Genomic DNA, 25,698 nt, shown 5'->3' with positions numbered 1-25,698 from the left:
GGACAATTTGGAATGATCCTGAAACGGTGTGTGAACATTGACTGGTGATTGTATGGATGTTGGATCGAGAGAGGAGGAGTTTTATAAGATCTTGTAAGTATCCCATTAATTCCTACAGAGGGCTCAGCATTCTCTCTTGGACCACTATAATAATCCTCACATAAAGTACTACTAGTAGCACCAGAATCTACAAGAAAAAGGAGAGGACATCTCTCTATATTTACCACAATCAGTGGTGACTCCTTATAGTGGTTTGTGATGAGCGTGAATGCCAGGATACTGTCCCCCGGGCATCTTCATTGTAATGTCTGCTGTCCCCAGGCTACAGGGAAGCGAGGGGTATTATTCTGGGGCTGTGGTGGGGGGAGATTTTGAATCTGAGCTTCTGGATATGGTTGGGGACCTTGAGCTTGAGTATCATTTGGGGCATTTTGCCTAAGTGGGTAGGGGCATCGACTGATGCAGTGGTCAGTCTTGCCACAGTTAAAGCATCCTGTAGGACGGTTTCTATTATTACCCCCTCTTCCAGAATATGAACCTCTTCCCCTTCCTGGTAAACCTCCCCTGTTAGACTGATTCGGGGGGCAATTCCTTTCCTGTGTCTGGTAATGGGCTTCTTTGGGTCTTGCCACTTCAAAACAGCCAGCCGCATCTTTCTCCATTAATTTGGTTTGGAATACATCTTTATTAAGACTAGGCCATTCGGAGATCATTTGCTTAACAGTAAGCTGGAGATGTGGCTTTAAATTGGTAAGAAACGTCTGAATGAGCATGGAATGCATATTATCCTGAATACTCATTCCTGCTTCCAGAGTCCAAACTTCATTAAACCTCTTCCAGAAGTCTATGACAGATTCTCCTGACTTTTGTTCACAGGCTACAGCAGTAGGTAACGAGGACCTAGTCTGAAAACACCTCTCCATCTCCCGCTTGATTTCTTCCCACATTGTGTCTATGCCCGCTTCAGTATTTAATTTATAATTTCCCACAGGCGTATTAGGGGGCTCTATAGTGCTTAAATGAGACGGAAGCAGAGCTGAACTCTTCCCAGGACTGGCTGTACTGAACCGTAAAGGCTCAGACAATTCCTGTCAACTGGGTACAGAGGACTTATGTCTAAGCTCAACTTTCTTCTCAACTGCCTGTTAGTATTATCCCTTAAAACCGTCACTTGCATTCACCAGTTTCTGGGTCAGCGGGTTTCCCCTCGCCAGAGTGGTGGGACGTCTTACGGTTCTCCAGGACACACACAATAAAGTTAGTGCAGTTTTCACAGTATCGTTTGCTGCTTACCTTCAGCACAAAATGAAATTACCTAATGCTTCATAACATCATAACATAAAAGAGAGCATAAGAAAGCGACAGATAAGAAGCGGTAGAAATTGGCTGACAAGAGAAAGCAGGGTGCAGACAATAGTAAATTCTTCCCTAAAGAATTCCTCTTTTAAATTCTTCCCTAAAGAATTCCTCTATTTAGTAGACTTGGCCATAGTCTATTTAATTCTGGGGACTTCCCAAATAAGTCCACAGTTCAAAGTCTATCTTCCCTAAAGATAGGTACTTCCCTTTCAGTCTATTCTAAGTGGATTCAGGATAGAAGCAACAGAGAGTCTCGGAAAGGATCGGAATTCCCCTAAGCCTCCAAGCAGGGACTTTCCGTACTTACTCAATTCTGTGTGCTCTATCCTGGATGAGCCCCCAGCTGAAAGGATCTGCTTCTACTTCTAGTTCCTCGAATGCACCCTGACTTCTCCTTCAACCAGAGAGACAGACGTCTGGAGAGATATCCCAATAACACACACGCACAGTATGATCTTGGAAATATTCTCTAATCTTTATTCTGACAAAACGTTTTTTTATACATACAGGATACAGGAAGACAAATGCAGGTATGCAGGTATGCTGAGTAAGCAAAAACAACTTATATAGTAAAAGCTGATGCAGGCACATTTTTCCTTTAGTGTAACAGATGTTCAGCATCCTGTTATTCATACAAATTATATAACTTGTTCTATTTAACCCTTCAACAGGTATCACAGATCTGCATGTTTTTAGGTCTCATGAATGCTAATATGCCTTTACATATGCTTCTAATATATTTTTTATTACGTTGCAGCAAAGTATGTGGATTCAAAACTTCGAACTGGAAACAAAGAAGCTACAGACGAAGAGCTTGAAAAAATGTTGGATAAAATCATGATCATATTTAGGTTCATTTATGGTAGGTGTCTGAATGTGAGAATCTGCTCTTATTTGTGTTTTCACTAAAACAATTTATCATGTGTCTCTCAGTTAGGCATCATATTCTAGAGTTTAAAAAAAAATGCTTGTGAATACAGGTTTGCTGGTTACTGTACAAGTTAGTGTTTTCTGCATTTGCCGTTGCCTCCCTGTTTGTGTCTGGGTTGGTTGTGGCATAACGTTTAGTCCAAAAAAAAGTTGTGTAACATAAAAATAGGGCTTCTGGGGCGCTGCCTCCCTGGAGCTACTTATTTCTGTGTTTTCCTTTAGATTCCAATCATGTTTAGGCTTCAGTTGTATGCAGTACTGGTTTCCACCATCAGGTTACATCAGAGATTGTCAGAAAGGCTTAGGGCCTTACGATGGATAGATAAACAATTTTCAAGGTCTTCTGTATACAAGCTAGGTTTTTGCTTGAGAAAATCACAGATGATTGTCTTGACAACACATATTTAGCATGTGTACATAGCTTTATTATGCTAAAGTATGAGTTGCTGTAATGAGAAGAACTGTCAGGTTGTTGGCTGTGCATTTTGATGCTGACTACATTTATTACAGTGAATAGGGTAAAGCACAGAAACTGTCTATGCATTCAGCAGTATATTACCAAATCTCCCTGCAATGCAATACATGGGTGAGAGTATTAGTGTGTGATAAACATTTTTGCATTAAACTGAACAGTAGAACCATATGGAGTGAACAATTCCTTAATTACAGTTAGGTCCATAAATATTTGGACAGAGTCAACTTTTTTCTAATTTTGGTTCTGTACATTACCACAATTATTTTAAATGAAACAACTCAGATGCAGTTGAACTGCAGACTTTCAGCTTTAATTCAGTGGCTTAAACAAAAAGATTGCATATCTTGTGATGCAAATGTGAGGAACTAAAGCCTTTGTGTAAAAAAAAAAAAAAAATCACTTCATTTCAGGGGCTCCAAAGTAATTAGACAATTGACTCAAAGGCCATTTCATGGACTGCTGTGCGCAATTCCTTCAATATGTCATTATTAATTGAGCAGATAAAAGGCCTGTAGTTGATTTGGGGGGGGGTGCTTGTATGTGGAAGATTTTGACAACATGCAGTGAAAGGAGCTCTCCATGCAGGTGAAACAAGCCATCCTTAAGCTGCAAAAACAGAAAAAACCCATCCGAGAAATTACTACAATATTAGGAGTGGCAAACAGTTTAGTACATCATGAGAAAGAAACAAAGCACTGGTGAACTCAGCAACGCCAAAAGACCTGGACGTCCACGGAAGACAACAGTGGTGAATGATCACAGAATCATTTCCATGGTGAAGAGAAACCCCTTCACAACAGCCAACCAAGTGACCAACACTCTCCAGGAAGTAGGCATATCGATATCCAAGTCTACTATAAAGAGAGGACTGCATGAAAGTAACTACAGAGGGTGCACTGCAAGGTGCAAGCAACCCATAAGCCTCAAGGATAGAAAGGCTAGATTGGACTTGCTCAAAAACATCTAAAAAAGCCAGCACAGTTCTGGAAAAACATTCTTTGGACAGATGAAACCAAGATCAACCTTTACCAGAATGATGGCAAGAAAAAAGTATGGAGAAGGCGTGGAACAGCTCATGATCGAAACCATAGCACATGATCTGGAAAACATGGTGGGGGCAGTATGACGGCTTGGGTGTGCATGGCTGCCAGTGGCACTGGGACACTAGTGTTTATCCATGATGTGACACAGGATAGAAAGCAGCTGAATTAATTCTGAGGTGTTCAGAGACATACTGTCTGCTCAAATCCAGCTAAATGCAGTCACATTGATTGGGAGGCGTTTCATAATACAGATGGACAATGACCCAAAACATACAGCCAAAGCAACCCGGGAGTTTATTAAAGCAAAGAAGTGTAATATTCTGGAATGGCCAAGTCAGTCACCTGATCTGAACCCAATTGAGCATGCATTTCACTTGTTGAAAACTAAACTTCTGACAGGCCCACAAACGGCAACTGAAAGCCGCGGCAGTAAAGGCCTGGCAGAGCATTTAAAAGGAGGAAACCCAGCATCTAGTGATGCCCATGAGTTCAAGACTACAGGCTGTCATTGCCAGCAAAGAGTTTTCAACCAAGTATTAGAAATGAACATTTTATTTTCAGCCTTTTAATTTGTCCAATTACTTTGGAACCCCTGAAAAAAAAAGCTTTTAGTTCCTCACATTTTTATGCAATCTTTTTGTTCAACCCACTGAATTAACCCCCTGAGCAGTAACCCCGAGGGGTAGAAAAAAGATGCTAAAAGTGGTAACCCCAAGTCACACTTAGGGTAGATAAACCTATAGGAAAAATAGTAAATCCAGTCTTACCTGATCCGCCAGCGTCCCGCGTCGTCTTTCGCGTCTTCTTTCTTCTTCCTCCTTCCTCCTCAGGCATCTTGTGCACTCGATGAGTCACTGGGGAGTTTCCGGTGACGTTGGTGTGTTGGTGTTTGTGCCGGTGGGGTGGGGAATTCAAAATCCATTTGTATTGCATTCAATACAAAATAACTGTATTGAATGCAATACAGTAGATTTATATGTGTAAAAGCAGTACATTGTCTTTCATAAACATTTATTTTACAGTATATTATAATAGTAAGAGTATATTTATTTTTTTTTAATTTTTAAAAAATATGAAAAAATTTCAATTTATTTAATGTATTATTTTGACATGATTTTTTTTATACTAACTTTTTTATACTATGAAAAAAAAAATACTATACTATAAAAAAAAAAATATATATTTTTTTATAATATGAAAAACAATGTACGGCTTTTAGACACATAAATCCAGACAGAAATGAACCGCTCAGGAGGTTAAAGCTGAAAGTCTCCAGTTCAACTGCAACTGAGTTTTTTCATTTAAAATTTATTGTGGTAATGTACAGAACCAAAATTAGTAAAAAGTTGTGTCTCTGTCCTAATATTTATGGACCTAACTGTATAGGACTTTTTTCCCTTTTTATTGTAAACTGGAACATGACCTGATTTTTTTCAGGAAAGGACGTCTTTGAGGCCTTCTACAAAAAAGACTTGGCCAAAAGGCTTTTGGTTGGGAAAAGTGCTTCTGTGGATGCTGAGAAATCAATGCTTTCTAAACTTAAGCATGGTAAGAATTTTTTTTCTTTTTTTTTTTTTTTTCCCCAGGCATGCACCAAACTCCCTTTTTCTTTCGTACATAAACACTATATGATGATATAATGACATACAATATGAACACTAGCTACTCAATTCTTGCATGATTTCATAGACCTTGCAGATATTCTATGAAATATGCATAAATTATTTTAGGAATATACCCGGATCTCAAATACTGTTACATTGTTGGGCTAAAGTATCATTTTTTAAGTTGGCTTTCAGTTTACAGTATTCATACAGGATCATGTCACTCTCTGTTCTTATAGAGATCGCAATGAGCTATGAACCTGAGACCTTGAGCTCCTCAAGGCCAGAGTGCTAACCAGTGTGCACCCATTGTGCTTTGGTTGCCTTGTCCATGGTCTGAAATTGCTGACAAAGTATTATTATTTAGTGGCTGTAAATATGGGTAAATTAATTAATGGCAAAAATATTATCTGTAGCAATTTTATTTCCCTTTTTTTATTATCTAGAATGTGGAGCTGCCTTTACAAGCAAGCTTGAGGGGATGTTCAAAGACATGGAGCTGTCTAAAGACATTATGGTTCACTTTAAACAGGTATGCAACCAGTGAAAAAAATCAAAGTGAGTTGAGCTTGTTTCAAGTGCTTTGACATATTTATGATTTAAAAATCTTCTTCTCACAGTACATGCAGAATCAGAATGTTCCCGGTAATATTGAACTAACTGTGAATATCCTTACAATGGGTTACTGGCCAACCTATGTGCCTATGGAAGTTCACCTTCCTCCTGAGGTAATGTTTTACATGTATTTTCATAAACTATTTACATTCAGAAATGTATCTAAACCGAAAAATAAAAAATAAAATATTGCAGTTTACTAATCTAATTTTTCCCCTTTTTATAGGGTTTTTGTTTTTCCTGGTGATCCTGCCAGTATTACCTTTTTTACATTAGGACAGACTTTCACTGTATTGCACCCACATAGCCGTGTTGTCATTCTAGAACAGAAAAAATATTAAGATATATTGTATTGTCCTAATAGATATAATTGGTATAGTACAGTGGTGCCCAACCTTTTTTCATGCGAGGGCCACAATTGACATATAAAACTCTCGGGCCACAATGCAAATAAACATTAAGATGTATGTTTAAAACTAGAATAGTTTTATTTAAAATTTAATTGTAAAATTAAATGTTCCTGGTTACTGTAACATACATGCACCAAATAAGAGATGACAAATCAAGAATCTCTGCAATTGATACTACGTGGATCTTCAGGGTCCTTCATCTCGCCGTTCCTCAGAAACTAGGGTTCACAGAAGGCAAGTGGCCAGCTATGTGTGACAGGGTAACACGGCTTGATAGATATAGTTTTTCTTATCTTTTCAATCATTTTTATTGAGTTTACAAAAAAGATAATAACATACAAAATAACAGGGTACATATATTACAGTCACAATATAACAATATTAACCACCATTGGTCTATGAATATAACATATCTATAGTCTAACATAAAGACTGAAGATCATATAAACAAAAAAATATGTGCCCTTATGGGCCCAAAAATACACACTGATCAATGTGAATGTGTAACAATGCAGGTTCTTATCAGAATCATATGGCATGTAATATAAACCTATGGTCAGCTCTAATAAAAATAGGGAGAAAGGGACAAACTTAAAACAAAAACAAACAGAGTTTTTCTTATCTTGTGATGGCACCATAGTGATGACATTTTAGGGGAAGTTAGCCAAAAAAGTACACCATATGCAGTTACATTTCCCCTTTCTTACAGAGTAATTGAGATTCTTGGATAGTAAGGGGATAGCTATGTGTGACGGGGTAGAATATGATGGGGGATTTTAACGGGAGGACAAAAGGCATTTCCTACTGGCTCAAACATTTCCAGTTGCCAACATCCCTCTGTTCAGAAAAATTGGGGTTTCCAAGAAGGTAAGTGTCCAGCTATGTGTAACAGGCACCCTATCCAGCCGCTCAGTCTGTCAAGCCACAGAGTCTGCAGATTTGGCTCCAGGCGGCACTGAATGGTACTGAGGGTCTCCCTCCAGCCAGGATTCCATGTCATGAGGACATGAATGCAGCTTTGAAGTTTTGTGAACTTTAAGGGGCACCACAGACAATTGGCAAACACCCTAATGTTCATTGCCATGATAGTGGCCCCCAGGGAGTCCCCGACATGCAAACTCAATTTGGAGACCCTGGTCTTAAAATAGCCCCACGTTAAAATCTCTCATTGTTCGGATTTTATGCTTGTGACCCAATATCTGGCAACTTGTTTTTTAGTAGCAGCTCTTGGGGTCCCCTGTCTATCTTGAAAATTTCAAATTTCTATGACAATTAGTGAAGGAGATTTGAGGATTTATACATGGGGATAATGACAGCTGCTTGAACACAGAGACAACTCTCATGCTGCTGCATGATTATCTCTCAGTACAAGGTGGGCAGGGAGCAGCTCCCTCTCCTGGCATCACAATCTCATGAAGAAACACGAGATGCGAAAGCAGAGAGGGCCGGATCTGACAGCTCTGTGGGCCGGATGTCGCCCGCGGGCCGTAGGTTTGGCAACCCTGGTATAGTATATACTATAGTATTTTTACCGCTACATCACGTTTTTTTTTTTTCTTCTAGATGGTGAAACTTCAGGAGATTTTCAAGACATTTTATCTTGGAAAGCACAGTGGCAGAAAGCTACAGTGGCAGTCAACTCTTGGACAGTGTGTCTTAAAGGCAGAGTTTATTGAGGTAAGCGGAGACTGAATGCTTTAACCATCTTTTCTCTTGCCATCTGTGTGCCCAGAACACTTTGCTTACAGCCGGTCCAACATTTTCAACAATTGCCTGGCTGCCATTTGAACCATTTCCTTAAAATGTATCTCTTCTTGTTCTTGGAATTTCAATTTTCATTTTCAAACCTCTGGTAATCTTTGGCTCCAGGACCGAAAGTGATGGGAAAGCCAGGATTTTAGAGGTGTCACCGAAACTTGGGTGTAGAGAGGAATTATCCAGTGGAGACTTGTTCTGGTGACAACTAAGACCTCAAGCATAGAGATGCTCAGTAATATTAGGAATAAGTGGACACTGTAAAGACAGCATCATTCTGTTCTATGATGAAGGAATGGTGAAAATAAGCAAGTTATCCTCTGCGGTGTCCTCTTTATTGTAAAAAATAGTTATTGTAAAAAATAGTTACTGTTGGCGGTCTGCCTTTTGGTGATCTGGCACTTTTTTTGCATTATTTATATGCACGTTGCTACCATGTAGCCTTCTATTTGGCCAGCATGTGGAGCTCAAGTCTTCTCACATGCCAGCTACTGATCCTTATTAGACAGTCCAGTATGAGGATTCTATTAGACAAATAGCTGCAAAACAAGCTGCTCTGTTGTATGTCTTTTAGAAAACCCACTGTACTCTAGGAGTTTGTTTTTTTGGCATTTCATGTTTATTTGCAGAACAAAGATTTATATTTATATAGTAAAAAGGTTTCTTTCTAAGCAGAAATTGTACTCTTACATCATTATTGTTTCATTCATATAACTTCATATGTCTAGGCAGTCTGGACTGCATCAGCTTTTTCATGCTAACTGTTTTTTGTTTTTATAGGGTAAAAAAGAACTGCAGGTATCGCTTTTCCAAACCCTTGTATTGCTTATGTTCAATGAGGGGGAAGAATTCAGTTTTGAAGATATTAGACAAGCAACTGGCATTGGTAATGTATGCTGAAGTTGAGATGTGCTGCAGATATCATATCAATTTTGTTTATTGCATATGTACTCATTTTTGTTGTAAATTATTTTTTATAGAGGACAGCGAATTAAGGAGAACTCTACAGTCATTAGCCTGTGGAAGGGCAAGAGTACTTGCTAAGAATCCCAAAAGTAAAGATGTAGATGATGGAGACAAGTTTACTTTCAATGGTGACTTCAGGCATCAACTCTTCCGAATAAGGATCAATCAGATTCAGATGAAGGAAACGGTATTTCTTTTTGGTTTTAATTATTAGTCATTTATTTTTTATTGTAAATGGATTTTTTTTATGTTCTTGGTATAACCTGTATGGTTCACAAGTGGTATATATTCTGTATATTCATTATTGTTAACATGATACACTGTTACATATAGCTGCCTTTGCTCAGACTCATTGGTATTTTTTGCACTGTCAAGGTGGAAGAACAAGCCAGCACTACAGAGCGAGTATTTCAAGACAGGCAATACCAAATTGATGCAGCCATTGTTAGAATCATGAAAATGAGGAAGACACTTAGCCACAATCTCTTGGTGTCAGAGGTGTACAACCAGCTTAAATTTCCAGTAAAGGTTGGTAATTGGTTTTTCAAATTTTATGACCTAATGAAAAGAAATTAGGATGGGACAGGGAGGGACGCTGTCTCCTATGTAGATTTTCTATCCCTCACTGACCCTCTGTAACCTGGTAGTTTTCCCTCACTTTTTTTTTCTATTCAATAAAGCCTAAAGTAGTTTTTAAAACACAATTAGACTGGCCTAAAACAAAATCTGTCCACTGCACTTAAAATATGCAGGGCATAATGCCATTTTGTTTAAAGGGGGTGTCTACCAGAGAGGAGCACTTATTTCAATCTCCGATCCAGGATAAGCAGAGATGGTGAATGAGATGCAGAACGTTTGATGTTTATGCATATTACATGTAAATTGCACAGCCTTTAAATTGAGCCGATTTAAAAGTTGCAAATTTTGATCCTGTCCGTTATGTTGGTGCAATTTGCATGCCTCTTGTATGTGATTTGTGATAGTAAAACTTTCTGCACCTCATTGACTGTCATATAATCATCATGTACAATGTAGGAATATTGGCCACTGCTGGTCCTACATTCTATTTAATTTTGGGTCAGATGAAAGGACCTGGATTTGAGCTGCTGTGAAACTATATATTAAAGTAAACTCTCCTCCTATATTTCACCTGTGGAAAAAATGAGCATTATATCTTTCACATAAATGACAGTTTATGACAATTTATTTAATTTATTTCATATATTTCTTTTTCCATCCTCTTGATTAGCCTTGGGTAACTCTAAACTCGAACTAGGTTTACACGCATTCAGCAAGATATTTTAGGTTGTACTTGTGGCACATTTAACTTTTTTATTTCTTTTTTTGCCTGCAGCCTGCAGATCTCAAGAAAAGAATAGAATCTTTAATAGACAGGGACTATATGGAAAGAGACAAAGAAAACCCAAACCAGTACAATTATGTTGCCTAAAAAAGCTGTCTCAATAGGCATCTAGTGGATAATCATATTAGCCTGTTGATCCTAAGAAATTAACTTTGTACAACATCAATAACTGAGTGAAATATAGGCGAAGAAGAAAATACAAGAAGGTTCTTCCAACAGTATAAAATGGCCATATAAAAATTCAATTTACATTTGCCAAGAATGCTGTTGAACTCTTGTTTTCCAAGTTATTTACAACAGTTTTAAAAATCCCGTTCCAGACTCTAATACAACTATAAAAGATGCAAAATCAGCTTAGTATCCTTTGCGCTTTAAAGCTGCATGCATCCCAGTCAGCTAAACACATGTGAAAGGAGGCTCCATGATGCCCAGTGTTTCAAGCCATCTAATTTAACCTAACCTGGACATTTGGTGCTTTTGTCTCTATTAAAACGAGTGAGATTGTACACAACGCATTGAAAGATGTGATTATTGTGAGCTTTGATCACTAGCTTCTGTTAACTTTAGGGTATGTTACCTATAAATATTACAATATTTATGAAGTGGATCAAGCTGGGGAGTTACATTGGGGATATCCGCCATTCATTGAAACACTATAGGCAGCACTTGCTTGTACAGTATACACTTTGTTCTGTAATTGTTATAATTGGCACATTTTTAAGCAGTGTCCTTGTCCTGAACTTGTAACAAACCTATTTCAATTTGTCACATGACCTCCTGCACATGTGGCAGTATGATTTTTAATCATATTCTGAGTGAACTTTAACCCAGGCAAAGTCACTTAGGACTAATGTGTATTTTGTGCCTTTATCAAATCTAGTAGAATCTATGCTCCAGACAGATGGCTTTATTTTCTCCATAAGCGAAGGTTTAATTGGGTAAAAATAGTTTGCGTTTTTAAATGTTATATTTCATTTAAAGTGGTTGTTCCACTATAATTCAGGCTGTGCTACTCGGACCCTTCATATTTATGTTCCAGCCCTTTGAACTTTCAACCTAATTTAGATAACTCCTATTTTGTGTCAGGAGGTGATGCAGCCTTGTACAGGATTTACCAGTGTTGCCTTTTGTTCTATGTTGTCAATTAAACTAAGCTGTCTTTAAGACTGACAGACTGATCATTTTTGACATGTTTTGGTAATCTTTGGAAATGCTGCTGTATGCTTGGAGACACTGGCTGGCTGAGCATGGTAGGGGGTATGAGTTTTTATTTTTCCAGTCTCATGATACTCGCTGATGGCCATACTTGAACCATAAGGAACATCACTCCTGTTGTCAGCTAATCCTGAAACTCATTTTGTAACGTCTCAGCTGCTGGTATTTCAAGTTCTGTTACTGCCTGATTTATTTTTAATATAACTTTGGAGACAAAAATCTTAGTGTTCTGATTTAATAGGTTCAAGGTAAAGCAGAGGTCCCCAACCCCCGGCCGTCTGACAGGTGGGCCAGGAGAGCGCGTAGACAGGCGGTGGTCGGCGGCTCTGGACGGTGCACCTCCAGCGGGGTCGGAAGGACCCTGCTTGGGGGGGTGCACTGGCCAGAGCCCGCAGACCATGTGTCCCGTACGCATCAAAGGCTCAGGGAAGTGGGCGAGTTATGTCTCTGGATACAACTCGCCCACTCTCCTATCACAGGCTCAGACCTGCAATGGTAGAGTGGGCGGGTTCTGGCAATATGACGTCTTTCAGGGAGAAGTTTCTTCCCCTTTGAGTGACATGCGCGGTCCAGAGTCCGTAGCTCCGGTGGTCCATGAGCTATGAAAGGTTGGGGACCACTAAGGTAAAGGGTGTAGGCACATTTTTGTTGAGGTATGTTCATAAGTAGGGGATTTAATACTCAGCTGGCCAGACAGATAAGTGTCCCTGTGCTGGAACTATTCATGAAAATAAAGAACAAGGCTGAGTTTGAATTAGTGTTCTCTAAGTGAATGACCAGCATGTTATATTTAAACTTAATTTAAAATACCAGCTGATTTGCTTTTCCAAGTGAACAGAACTTGACATAAAAGCACCTTGGGACCAGATTAAGCACCTGGCTCTGATATATGTCCTTGGTAAAAGCTAATAACAGCGGATGTCTTTATCATTGCTTGGTCACCTCCACTTTTTCCTATCTGCTCAAATGTTTGTAGACGACTTTTGTATGGAGTAAGTATATAAATTCAATCAAAAAATTCAGTAAATTGGAGCTTTGAGGACAAAAAATTGTAAACAGTTTTTTCTTTGTTACTTTTATGGGGTGTTTTTAACTCTTGCTTTCTAAAAGCAATACAAATAGTGTACATGAAACTTTGCTTTTGCTGTCCATATCAGTACCTAAATCATACAAAATGACCTATTTAAATTGTTAAGCTGGCTCCATATTCAGACATTGGATCTTTCGGAATTTAATATGTAGTTTATAGAAGTTATGACTAGGTCATTTTAATATTATTCCTGCTTGATTTTTTTTTTTTGGGGGGGATACTTTTCCTGTTTTTGGTTCCAATGTCATTTGAGATTTTGATTTAAGTAGCATTTACCCTAAATAAAATTATAATTTGCTAAAATTCAGCAAACTATAACCATAGGGATATTTACAGTACAGAAAGATACTTTTCATCTGTGGCCAAACAAACTGTCCTCTTTCCCATTTTTCTTGGATTTAATTTTGAAGCCAATTTGTGCTTTGCATTTTTTAAAAGAATGACATTGGATGTCTCTGCATACTTTTATTATGTCTATATTGAAGCACATGGAAGGTTTTGCAGTGATGATAATTTAAAGAAATCCTACAGCCATACTTTTATTTTTCCCCATTTGACCCCTGAGATGAAGAAACCAGTCTCCTGACATTTGTAGATCTCTAGCACCGTGTTTGGAGATTTATTCACACTGGTGTGATAGGCCAAGATTGGCTTTTCCAATAAGCTTTCTGTTTCACCTGCTTAAAGTTCATTAATATAGATAAGGAAAAACCTGGTTTTATTCTGCTATTTACTATGGTTCCGACTTTTTATTTTTCTGATGTTTTAACAGCCATGCAAAAAGGTGAGGATCTTCTTGGAACATGCATCAATGTCGAAGGAAGTATATGCTGCTGGCTTTTTTACATTCCGATCCCTGAGCTTGCAGATATTTGAGAGAAACATCATTCACTTGATCAAAAGAAAAAGCATTTTAGTAGTCAAATTTGCAAAGCAACACATACAATTAGGTCCATAAATATTTCGACAGAGACAACTTTTTTTCTAAGTTTGGTTCTGTACATAACCACAATTAATTTTAAATAGAACAACTCACGTGCAGTTGAACTACGGACTTTCAGCTTTAATTCAGTGGGTTGAACAAAAAGATTGCATAAAAATTGGAGGAACTAAAGCCTTTTTTTTACACCATCACTTAATTTCATGGGCTCAAAAGTAATTGGACAATTGACTCAAAGGCTATTTCATGCGCTGGTGTGGGCAATTACTTTGTTATGTCATTATCAATTAAGCAGATAAAAGGCCTGGAGTTGATTTGAGGGGGGTGCTTGTATGTGGAAGATTTTGCTGTAAACAGACAACATGCGGTGAAAGGAGCTCTCCATGCAGATGAAACAAGCCATCCTTACGCTGCAAAAACAGAAAACTATCCGATAAATTGCTACAACATGAGGGGTGGCAAAATCTACAGTTTGGTACATCATGGGAAAGAAACAAAGCACTGGTGAACTCGGCAACCCCAAAATACCTGGACGTCCATGGAAGACAACAGTGGTGGATGATCGCAGAATCATTTCCATGGTGAAGAGAAACCCCTTGACAACAGCCAACCAAGTGAACAACACTCCAGGAGGTAGGCGTATCGATATCCAAGTCTACCATAAAGAGAAGACTGCATGAAAGTAAATACAGAGGGTGCACTGCAAGGTGCAAGCCACTCATAAGCATCAAGAATAGAAAGGCTAGATTGGACTTTGCTCAAAAACATCTAAAAAAGCCAGCATAGTTCTGGAATAACATTCTTTGGACAGATGAAAACAAGATCAACCTTTACCAGAATGATGGCAAGAAAAAAGGTGTGGAACACCTAATGATCCAAAGCATAGCACATCATCTGTAAAACATGGCGGAGGCAGTGTGACAGCTTGGGCATGCATGGCTGCCAGTGGCACTGGGACACTAGTGTTTATCCATGATGTGACACAGGACAGACGCAGCCGTATATTCTGAGGTGTTCAGAGACATACTGTCTGCTCAAATCCAGCTACATGCAGTCACATTGATTGGGAGGCGTTTCATAATACAGAGGGACAATGACCCAAAACATACAGCCAAAGCAACCCAGGAGTTTATTAAAACAAAGAAATGGAATATTCCTAAATAGCCAAATCAGTCACCTGATCTGAACCTTTCTGAGCATGCATTTCACTTGGCTTTAGCTCCTCACATTTTTATGCAATCTTTTTGTTCAACCTACTGAATTAAAGCTGAAAGTCTGCAGTTCCAACTGCATCTGAGATGCTTCATTTAAAAATTTATTGTAATGTACAGAACCAAAATTAGAAAAAAGTTGATTGTCCAAATATTTATGGACCTAACTGTATGTACGGAATAGTGTGTGCCACTATTGCTTGCTAGTGAGGTTTTTTTCTATATAGTTATGTGCAGTGACCTCTACACCAGAGGAATTCAACCTTTTAAGATTTTGGAAACCTAAAGAAGTTACTTTTGTTTTTTTTCTGGGACCTTTGGAACAAAAAGATTGTGGAAACAGTGGATTTTGAGACTAGCCTCCATTTATCATTAAAAGACAATTTGTGCAAATTATCTTTTTTTTTTTTTTTTTTTTTTTTTTAAATTATATCAGGAAAATCTAAATGTAGAGCTGAATTGTTTTGTTGGAGTTATTGTCTTTCCACATGTTTGGTTTTCATGTCAATGTATCTATACAATACTTTGTGTTGCTGAGATTTTCCTTTGCTTCGCTTCACTTGGGGACAATCCTTTGAACAGACAGGAAGTGAATAAACCTCTTCTTTTAAGTCTCAAACTACAGTAAAACCTTACAGAGTTTCTAATCCTTCCCTAATATTAAAACTGAAAATGTTTTGGATGCTACTTGGTTATCAAGTGACTACTTAAAGCGGTCCCGTACTGAGAGATTACAAAACCTGCTATTGCACTTATTCTAAAGAATGCAAATTACTTAAATGTAACGCTATTATTTTAGTCAAACAGCAGACACGAGCTAGCAGAAAACTGCTACATAAAATAAATGAACCCTTGAGCCTATATACTATTCTGGGTGAGTTATTCAGAAGGTAATAAAGGCTGAGTATCAGACCACGAACCAGGTAAGCAGGATTTAAAAACTGGTCAGAAATTGCAGCTTGCATGACTGTTCGGTAAAGTTCTGCTTTAACCTCCCTAGCGGTTCATTTCTTTCCGGTTTTATATGTCTAAAAGCGGTACATTGTTTTTCATGAAAATGTATTTTACAGTATAATAGTATGAATATAATAAAGTTTGAAACACAAAATCATTTAAAAACAATACATTGAATACATTAAAAAATCCACATATTTAAAAAAAAACAAAAAAACACACATTATACTATTATATATACACTGTAAAATAAATGTTCTTGAAAACAATGTACTGCTTTTACACATAAAAATCCTATGTATTGCATTCAATATAGTTATTTTGTATTGAATGCAATACAAATGGATTTTGAATTCCCCTCCCCCCCCTCCTTTTCAGTATTTGAAGTGAAAATATTGCACAATTTGATTTAAAGGGAGGGGGGGGGAGTATTTTCACTTCACAGTTCAGACTTTTCTTTTGACAAATACAGGTCCCTTACTAGATCATCTAAATCTGATTGGCTTCTAAAATGTGGCTTACCCTCTATAATTCGGGGTTCATAACATTCATTAACATCGACATTCTCCTGTTCCTCATCCGATATGTCACTGTCAGTAACAACAGATGTAGGCGGGACTGGCACTGGCTTCAGAGCAGATTCACAATCAGTATAGACAATTTTTTACTTGGTCTTCTTCGAAAACCCAGCAATTTTACTCATACAGAAGTAGCAGTCCGAGTGATGGTCTTTTGGCTCACGCCAAACCATAGGCACAGCAAAAGGCATTTTGTGCTTTTTCCCATTCAATCATTGTGTTAGGCCAGGGGTGTCCAAACTTTTTACAAAGTGGGCCAGATTTGGAGAGGTGAAAATGTGTGGGGACCAACCATTCAGCATGTATTCAGGGTTAGTGTAAGCGTGGTCTGCACAGGTCCCGCACAGCACACGCCCACCAGGGTGACGTGAGGGATTCCCTGTGCACAGAGTTCGGTGTCAGTGCGGGCTCTGTGCAGAGCATGTTTTTGGAATCAGAGCAGGTGCGGTCTGTGTGTGTCAGGCACAGCACACGCCCACTATAATGACGTAGCGGATTCCCTGTGCACACATGGGGACTCCTGTCCTGCCGCTTATGCCTGCGAGTAGCAGGCCGATAATTGCAAGGCGATTGATCAACTCTAATGAAATATAAAACAGCTTTTTTTGTACGCGGGTATTTTATACTGTGGTCAACAGTGCTGGCGGGCCACATATTATTGATTTTATGACAGGCTGCGGCCTGGTGGAAATCTGAACGCGGGCCGCAATTGGCCCCCGGGCCAGACCTTGGACATGCCTGTGTTAGGCCAACGTAACACACCTGACAGCAGATATGAGGTTCCCAGCTTTTATCCTGTTTTCCAATTTCACATCCAAAGTAATACTTGTAAGCAAATCTCACCCTCTTGGTTAGGTTCTTGCATTGATCACACAGGCTATATTTTCCACAAATGTAGCAAAAATTGTCCGGTTTATTAAGACAGCTGCGCCTACTCATCTTTAGCTCAAAACAGGCTCACTATAACCTAGCTGTACTATCCAATTAGATGGTTTTGCACGAAGGACAAGCCCTTGGTCCATCTCGCCTTATATACCCATTTCTGACGTCAGCTCACTGACTTGCCCAGACATGCCCAGCCGCTACTGGAACATGCATGCCACCAGGGGACATGATTTAGCTGAGGCAGCAGCAGGCATAGTGGTAGCTGCAACTGTTATAATGTTCCCATGTAAAAATACATTACCTAATTACAGACCATTGGAACAGCTATAGCACACCTATAACTTAAAATCTGTATGTGATAGGCAAATTCTGCGTTCAGATTTGGAATCAGCACACTCGGTATCATGTAGACCACATGTGGTTTTCCCACATTTTTTTTGCATGGAAATTTATAATTTGCCTATAATATGCCTATAATATGCCTATAATTCTTAGGCATAACTCACCACAATATGTCCAATATTTAATAAACTTTAAATAAAAAAACAAAAATATGGTAAAAAATAGTGAAACATGTAATATAACTGTACAGTAGCATGTATAATATAATTATATAAAGATTTTTTTGGATTGGACTCAATACAGCTATGTTGTATTGAATCCAATACAAAATTATTTGAATTTCCCGCCGCTCGCTCCATTCCTTTTATTAGTTTAGTTGCCCTTCTCTGCACTCTCTCCAATTCCACAATGTCCTTTTTGTAAACTGGTGCCCAAAACTGGACTGCATATTCCAGATGTGGTGTGACCAATGCTTTGTACAGGGGCAGAATAAAGTGTCTCCATCTCTGCAGTCTATTCCTCTTTTAATACAAGAAAGTACTTTGCTAAGCTTTAGATTTTGCAGCTTGGCATTGTCAAGTGTCTATGTCTAGTCTATGATCTACCAGAACCCCCAGATCCTTTTCCATTTCTGACTCCCCCAAATGTATTCCCCCTAGACAGTATGAAGCATGAATGTTGTTAGCACCCAAGTGCATGACTTTACATTTATCTATATTAAATCTCATTTGCCACTTGGCTGCCCAATCAAACAGTACATCCAGGTCTGCTTGTAGATTATAGACATTCTGTATGGACTTAATTCCATTACGTAGTTTGGTATCATCTGCAAACACAGAAATGGTACTTTTATTCACAAACTCTATATAATTTATAAAGATGTTAAACAGTAAAGGTCCCAACATTGAACCCTGGGGTACACCACTAATAACCTTAGACCATTCAGAGTATGAATCATTAATTACAACTCTCTGGATGCTTTCTTTAAGCCAGTTCTCTAAACCATTTACAGATTGACTTTTCTAAACCTATTGACCCTAACTTGCATATTACCAACTGTGGGGTATGGTGTCCAATGCTTTAGCAAAGTCCACGCACACTATAAACTGCAATTCCACTATCTACCGGTTTACTTACTTCCTCATAAAAAGAGAATACATTGTTTGACAACTTTGGCCTTTATTGATTTCATGCTGACTATCACTTATAATATTATTTTCTAGCAGAAACTCCTCTATGTGGTTCTTTATCAAACCCTCTAGGACCTTTCCAACTATGCACGTTAAACTAACGGGTCAGTAGTTAGCTGGTAAAGACTTTGCTCCCTTTTTGAAGATAGGAACCACATTGGCCTTACACCAATCCATCGGTACCTTGCCAGTGACTAAAGAGTCTCTAAAAATTAGAAATATTGGCTTTGAAATAACCGAGCTCAGCTCTTTGAGGACACGTGGAGTCCTTTAAGGGGCCTACATGCTCAGATCTGATCTTTTTGCTAATAATACATTTTTAAAAAATTGGGGGTTACCTTACTTTCCTTTGCAATATGTCTTTCATTTTAAAAATTTTGCACATTTTAGCTCCTTTTTACATCTTTTGTTATATTCTTTATAGTTTTCAAATGATTAAGGTAATCCTTCACTTTTATATTTTTGGAATGCCCTTTTCTTGTTCCTTATGGCTTTTTTTAACATCAGCTGTGAGCCACATAGGTTTAAGAAACTAATATTAAAACCTATTACCTATTGTAATATATTTTTCAGTGTGCTTTTGTAGCACAGACTTGAAACATTCCCATTTCTGTTCTGTGTTCTTTGAGGACGATATTGTCTCCCAGTCACAGTGAGCCGCCCTTAATAATGGAAATGTTGCTCTCTTAAAATTAAATGTTTTTCTCTTTCCTGTTTTTGCTTTCTGTTTACAACTTACAAAAAATGATACCATATTATGGTCACTGGTACCCAGATTTTCTTTTACATCGATATACAAATGATTCATCAATAATTATAAAACAGTCACAAATCATATCGCCAATCCTGTTCCCTTTTCACAGGGTTAGAATATTCGTACTAGACAAAGTTCCTAATACATTCAATAAATATGACCGTTTAAGTCTTGCTATTCCTGACGTGTTTCGCCAAGATTGGCTTCCTTTAGGGGCATAGTATTTAGAGGACTGTACGGTCTGTATAAGTTAAGATAACAAAAACGTGTCAACATATTCATATTGACATATTCATAAATGGTGCAAAAATATGATATATCTGGTGTTGTACACAGCTATAAGTAATGTAAACTTAATGCTATCCTTGACTTTCATTAACCTCCTGGGCGTTACACTGATGTCTAGATTTCTGTACCAAAAGCGGTACACTGTTTTTCATGAAATTTTTTTTTTAAATTGTAGACCTGTAAGTTACAGAAATATGTCCGAATACGCTGGAGCTGCTGCTGCTCACATCTCCAGAGAGATGCACAGCACAATGTAGGATTTCTGCATTGTGCTTCACATCTCACTGCAGATACCAGCAGCAATAGCAGAATTTTTTATTGCTGCTGGAGGAGCTGCGGGGACCGGGTAAGTATTTGCTTTCAGTTGTAATCGGATTGTCACACAATATATGACAATCGGATTGCAATATAACGTTTGTTTACATTTTTAACCACCTTGTGAGAAAAGTTCGGGTTTAACACTTTTTGCAAGTGTTTTAACCCCGAACCAAGGTCGGGTTTATCGGCCAGGTGGTTAATAAATAGAAACATATTGTAACATGTACAGCGCTGCGTAATATGTTGGCGCTATATAAATCCTGTTTAATAATAATAATAACATATAAATATAGGTATAAATATAGATAAACTGTACTTGAATGTAGACGTTTACAATGTTTGAAGGTGTCAGAAAAAAGACAGAATAACAGGGTTTTACATGTATGGGGAAAAGGGTAAAGTATACATGCTTCCAATTTTAATATATATATGTAACCATTATTATGATTGTTTACCCAAACTTACAGGTAAAATTTCACTCACTAGGTGGATAATTTGAATAAGCAAATGATGTGGTTATCTAAAAATCATTCATCCAAAGTGGGGGAGTTTTTAGTACCTCCAGTTAGAAATTTAGACATATAAATGGAAACTGAAAAATTTAAAGGTTTGCAAGTTTACAATCTATATTTACATGAAATATATCCACTATTGTAATAGGCTTAAGTATTATGTATATGTACCTACTCTCACCGTAACACATAACTAAAGCTCTAACCACCCCAAAATGACCTATTCTATACCAAATTCACATATTCATCCTTAGCTACTACCTATGATAAACTATTATCAGATGAGACACTATCATTTTATAAAATGTAAAAGCCTATATTCAATTCCATTATTAGGATATGCCAGTGATCAGCATCACTAACTTGCTGTACTTATTTTTTGACAACACAGCTCAAAAAAAAAAAAAAAAAAAATGTTTCCACTTGCCAAGGATTATTCAATATATTCAGTGTATTTTAGGTCTGCTGAATCCAGAAATGACATCAGTTTCATCGAGTTGGCTCTAGTTCTGATACAGGAATCGGAATAGACGATTTTACCAACAAAAAAAGGAATAGACGATTTTACCGACAACAAATGTTAACACAGCATATCAATCTTTATGTACACTGATGTTTTGCATTTTATATATTAAATGTAGCATTATTTTCATTAAACTTTATTTTGGCTTCTTTCTTTTTTTTTTATAGGAATATGAGTTCAAGAAGTTGTTTAAATGACCCTAATGTATTTTGCTACATTTGTGGTGAATATTCTCAGAACAAACAGACACAAAAAAACTTTACAGAATTTGTAAAACAAGCATATCTTGCATATTTTGTATTTGTATTTTGTAATTAAACTGGGGGACCAAGTTAAGTATTGGGCTCCCCATATGATATGAAAAACTTGTGTAGAGTGTCCACATCAGTGGAAAAATGGAAAACTGAAAAGTTTAAAACTTGGTGTATGTAAGATATGGCGAGAGCTTAAAAATCATCATAATGGTTGTTATTTTTGAGCTGTGAATGTAAAAGGTTTCAATTGTTAAAAGAAAAACAGGTAGGAGTAGCCTGATTTGGAGTCAGCAAGACGACCTGTGCCGCATGGTGCTGATGTTCCCATACCAGCGTTCAGTACACTCCTTGATATTCCTGTATCTGACATGGAGGATATACAGGGTTTGGAGTGTAATTCAGGAGTGGAAGAAAATATGAAGGAAGTGTTTCATCAAACCAGCAGTTCTACCAAGAAGAGCTCAGTGATTTAATACGTGACCTAAGTCTGTCAAAACAAGCATCTGAGCTTTTTAGCATCCAGGCCAAAAGAAGAGAACTGTCTGAGACCGGATGTTAAAATAACAATTTATAGGACAAGAGATGTGACACTCCTACCATGTTTCAGTGAAGATGGAGACTTCATGTACTGTTATAACATCCCTGGACTACTAGCCCATATGGGAGTACCAGAATACCGAAAACAATAGACTGGAGGCTTTTCATAGAAAGTTCCACTCGAAGTTTGAAATCTGTTTTACTGCATATTGGCAACTGTTATGCATCAATTTCATTTGGCCACTCAACAAAACTCAAAGAAGAATATGAAAAAATCAAAATGGTCTTACAAAAGCTTTGCTATCATAAACACTAATGGTCCATATGTGGATACACAAAGTACCCATGTTTCATCTGCTTGTGGCATAGTAGAGCAAAGCAGGATCACTGGTAAAAAGTGACACGGCTTCAAGGGGAAAACATGAAAAAAGGTGTAGCGAATATCATTACCGAGCCAATGGTTGACAAAGAAAAAAATCATTCTCCCTCCACTACACATAAAGTTGGGATTAATTAAGCAATTTGTTAGAGCTCTGAACAAGGACGGTGATTGCTTCAAATACATTTGTAGATTCTTCCCTGGATTAAGTACTGAAAAATTTGTGTTTCAAACTTTTTTTTATATTCATGATATCTACTAGACCCTTGTTCGGACATATTTCTGTAACTTACAGGTCTACAATTTAAAAAAAAAATTTCATGAAAAACAGTGTACCGCTTTTGGTACAGAAATCTAGACATCAGTCAAACGCCCAGGAGGTTAATACCTATTCATGTTTCTGAGTTTGTTCTATATGACATCTTTATTTACTTTTTTTAACTATAGGGATACACATTTTCCTATGCATATTATTTTTATAATCCTATTCATACATTTTCATATACCCCATCACCTTCTCCTCTTCTCACAATATAGGTTTGATTTTATGTTGTTTTACCATCATTCTCCGTCAATTTCCCATACCATTATCTCCATATTGTCGTCACCCATCATTAACCCACCCTACCTATTCACACACCATAAACTAAGGATTTCCCCCTGCCATCACTGGGACTTACAGTGGACAAATTACCGCTCTCTAGTGCTGCCCTGGCTCATATCCGGATTCATAGGCCCTGATTTATCAACAGAATGAGCGTGAATATACGCCGCTCAACAATGCGTATTACCGCAAGCCAGAGCTGAGTGCTAGTGCAGTCGCCTGCCGGCTTCCTGCATTGATTAATGAGCAATGGGGTCAAGAATTTGCCAATTAAGGCAATTTAGTTTTCAGCTGCGCGATTCAGGAGGATCTGTTTAGCTCTGTCAATGGTGATGTCTTTGCAGTCAATTAGCGCACACCTGCTCCCTGTTCTGTGTGTGTTTACAGTCCATAACAGGTCAGTTGGAATCTGTTGCTTGATCTTTTTTTGGTAAGTGCTACATTTTTATATTACATTTTTTAGGTTACATCATACTAATTCACAAAATTGCTTCATTTATACTTTGATTTGTTGCAGTTGTTGCTTTTGATACCTTTTTGTTTAGTTGCAACACTGCAAACTAATTTAGATCAAGCTGTATATATAATAATTAGCACTATATAATATGTCATCTCACAATAATATGAATGTCAAAAAAATGTGGATCAAAAAACAACAAAGACAGAGATTTAAGCAGGGTTTTCGGCACAAACGGTGTATTAAACATACATTAACAATGTTTATATTAGGATTTGTCAATTAAAAAATGCCACTGTACACAACTAGTGGTCGGGTATAATCCTTGAAGTCATATGATTACTTAATACAATACACAGTAATCAAAAGTTGGTTTGAACCACCTTATTATCCTTGGGGTTCAACCACAGACAAAGCAATTTTTTTACTAGACATATAACAACTTATCAACTTATATATTGTTGACCATATACAGTGTTTAATCATCAAAGCATGTTGTTGGATATACTCGACGCGTTTCGCCAAATACGGCTTCTTCAGGAATATTTACAGCATGCGTAGATTGTATCTAGACCAGAAGGTAATGTTTGAATTAGAATTTATAATGACTCAAGTATTACTCAAGTATTACAAGTATTATATTGTAGATATACACTTTCCAAAATAATGAGCTCTCTATAACATGATGGCCTATGTTGTTTAGAGCGCACATTAATGTCCCACTATATACATTGGGTATTAATTATTTAACAGATTTTAAGCCAATAAAAAATGGATGTCAGACAGTAATTAATCCAGAAATATTCACACTTACATGGTGTTGTGGAACAAAGGTAAATGGTTTGAAGTTGTATGCAAGATCAGAGGGGTATAAGTAGTCTGGTATTCTACATGCTAGGGTCCTTCTATTTGAGTCAGGGATCTATGAAAAATCAATTATGATTTTATGTCGAGAGACCCAGCGTGTAGGGAGATCTGAGGGACGCCATTCCCTTAATAGGACAGCGTTTTTAGGACCTCCCCCTGCCCCACGTGCTCAGACCAGAAGTCTGGGGATAACCTTGAGGCTATTGGATGATGTCACGTCAAGGGGGCGGTGTTAGAAAACGTCATCCCCCAGTGTTCATCATAGAGCATGTTAACTCCAGCCTGTCATGTCCAGTGCAGAGGAGGGAGGGCATTTCCCCCTCCCCTCTTTGACTCAGTGCTGCAGCTGGTCAGAGAGCAGCTGCCTCACAGTATCCCCATCTAAGAAGACGGGGATATACGGGGAGAAGCAGTATTTGCCTCCAGTGGAGGCAGGGCCGCGTCAGGGTGCACCCAGAGTACCTCTGGATGCCCCCGTCCCCGCAAGTCAAGCTAAAGGGAGGGGAAAGAGCATGTCTAGTTCCTCCCTAAGAGGACAGGAGTCCCCACATAATCCTGTGCATTGGAGCACATCAGAATCAGGTCCTGTGAATGAGGTGATGCAGATAACATTGAATGTTATATATATACACATAGAGAATAGCTAAATATTCAGATAATAAAAATACAGGTACATATATGTGATATTAATAAACAACAAATGTTCATAGCAATCAACTTTGATATTATATAGATACAATATATCATATACAAAAAAGTGTATCAAATTTCCATAATAGCCACATATAGTAAATTACGAATATAGTATGATACAGTGTGTTAGAGAGCAGCGTACTGAAACTAGTCTCCTTCTGTTAGAACAAACCATATGAACATATATTAGATCATGCCTTTTTATTGGCAGTTAATTTGGATAATAGAACATATGAGCACTTAATAATCAATATAGTTACAGAAAAGATTTGAAACTAAAGGCATCATTTAGCCCTGGAAAATAATTAGCTTTAACAGTAAATATCCATTTAGTTTCTGCTTGTAGCAGTTTATCATAATCGTCCCCTCTAGGACTTAAAGGTACTTGTTCAAGTGCAGCAAAGCTGATGCAATGAATATTAAATTGGTGTTGTGTTCCAACGTGAAAACTTAACGGGGTTGTCATCTTTCCATTTTTAATTAAATATATATGTTCGTATATTCGTTTCCGAAAGGATATTTTAGTTTTACCTACATAAAATCTTTTAGTTTTACCTACATAAAATCTTCCACATATGCAGTTGATT

General features: G+C 37.8%; 1 protein-coding gene across 1 annotated transcript in view; it reads left to right on the top strand.

The window, feature by feature from the left end:
* Positions 1–11,684, top strand: part of LOC140342905 (cullin-4B-like) — a 35,304-nt gene extending 23,620 nt beyond the window's left edge. The window contains exons 12-20 of the mRNA XM_072429269.1: positions 2,104–2,221; positions 5,245–5,355; positions 5,858–5,943; positions 6,032–6,139; positions 8,000–8,113; positions 8,972–9,077; positions 9,172–9,344; positions 9,533–9,685; positions 10,512–11,684. Coding sequence (XP_072285370.1) covers positions 2,104–2,221; positions 5,245–5,355; positions 5,858–5,943; positions 6,032–6,139; positions 8,000–8,113; positions 8,972–9,077; positions 9,172–9,344; positions 9,533–9,685; positions 10,512–10,607 — 1,065 coding nt within the window. The 3' untranslated portion in view covers positions 10,608–11,684. The remainder of the gene's footprint in view (positions 1–2,103; positions 2,222–5,244; positions 5,356–5,857; positions 5,944–6,031; positions 6,140–7,999; positions 8,114–8,971; positions 9,078–9,171; positions 9,345–9,532; positions 9,686–10,511) is intronic.
* The last annotated feature ends 14,014 nt before the right edge of the window (positions 11,685–25,698 follow it).

Source organism: Pyxicephalus adspersus, chromosome W (assembly GCF_032062135.1).
Source record: "Pyxicephalus adspersus chromosome W, UCB_Pads_2.0, whole genome shotgun sequence".
NCBI classification, from domain to species: Eukaryota; Metazoa; Chordata; class Amphibia; order Anura; family Pyxicephalidae; genus Pyxicephalus; species Pyxicephalus adspersus.
Note: the sequence above shows the minus strand (reverse complement) of the source record. Positions and strands in the feature narration are given on the sequence as shown.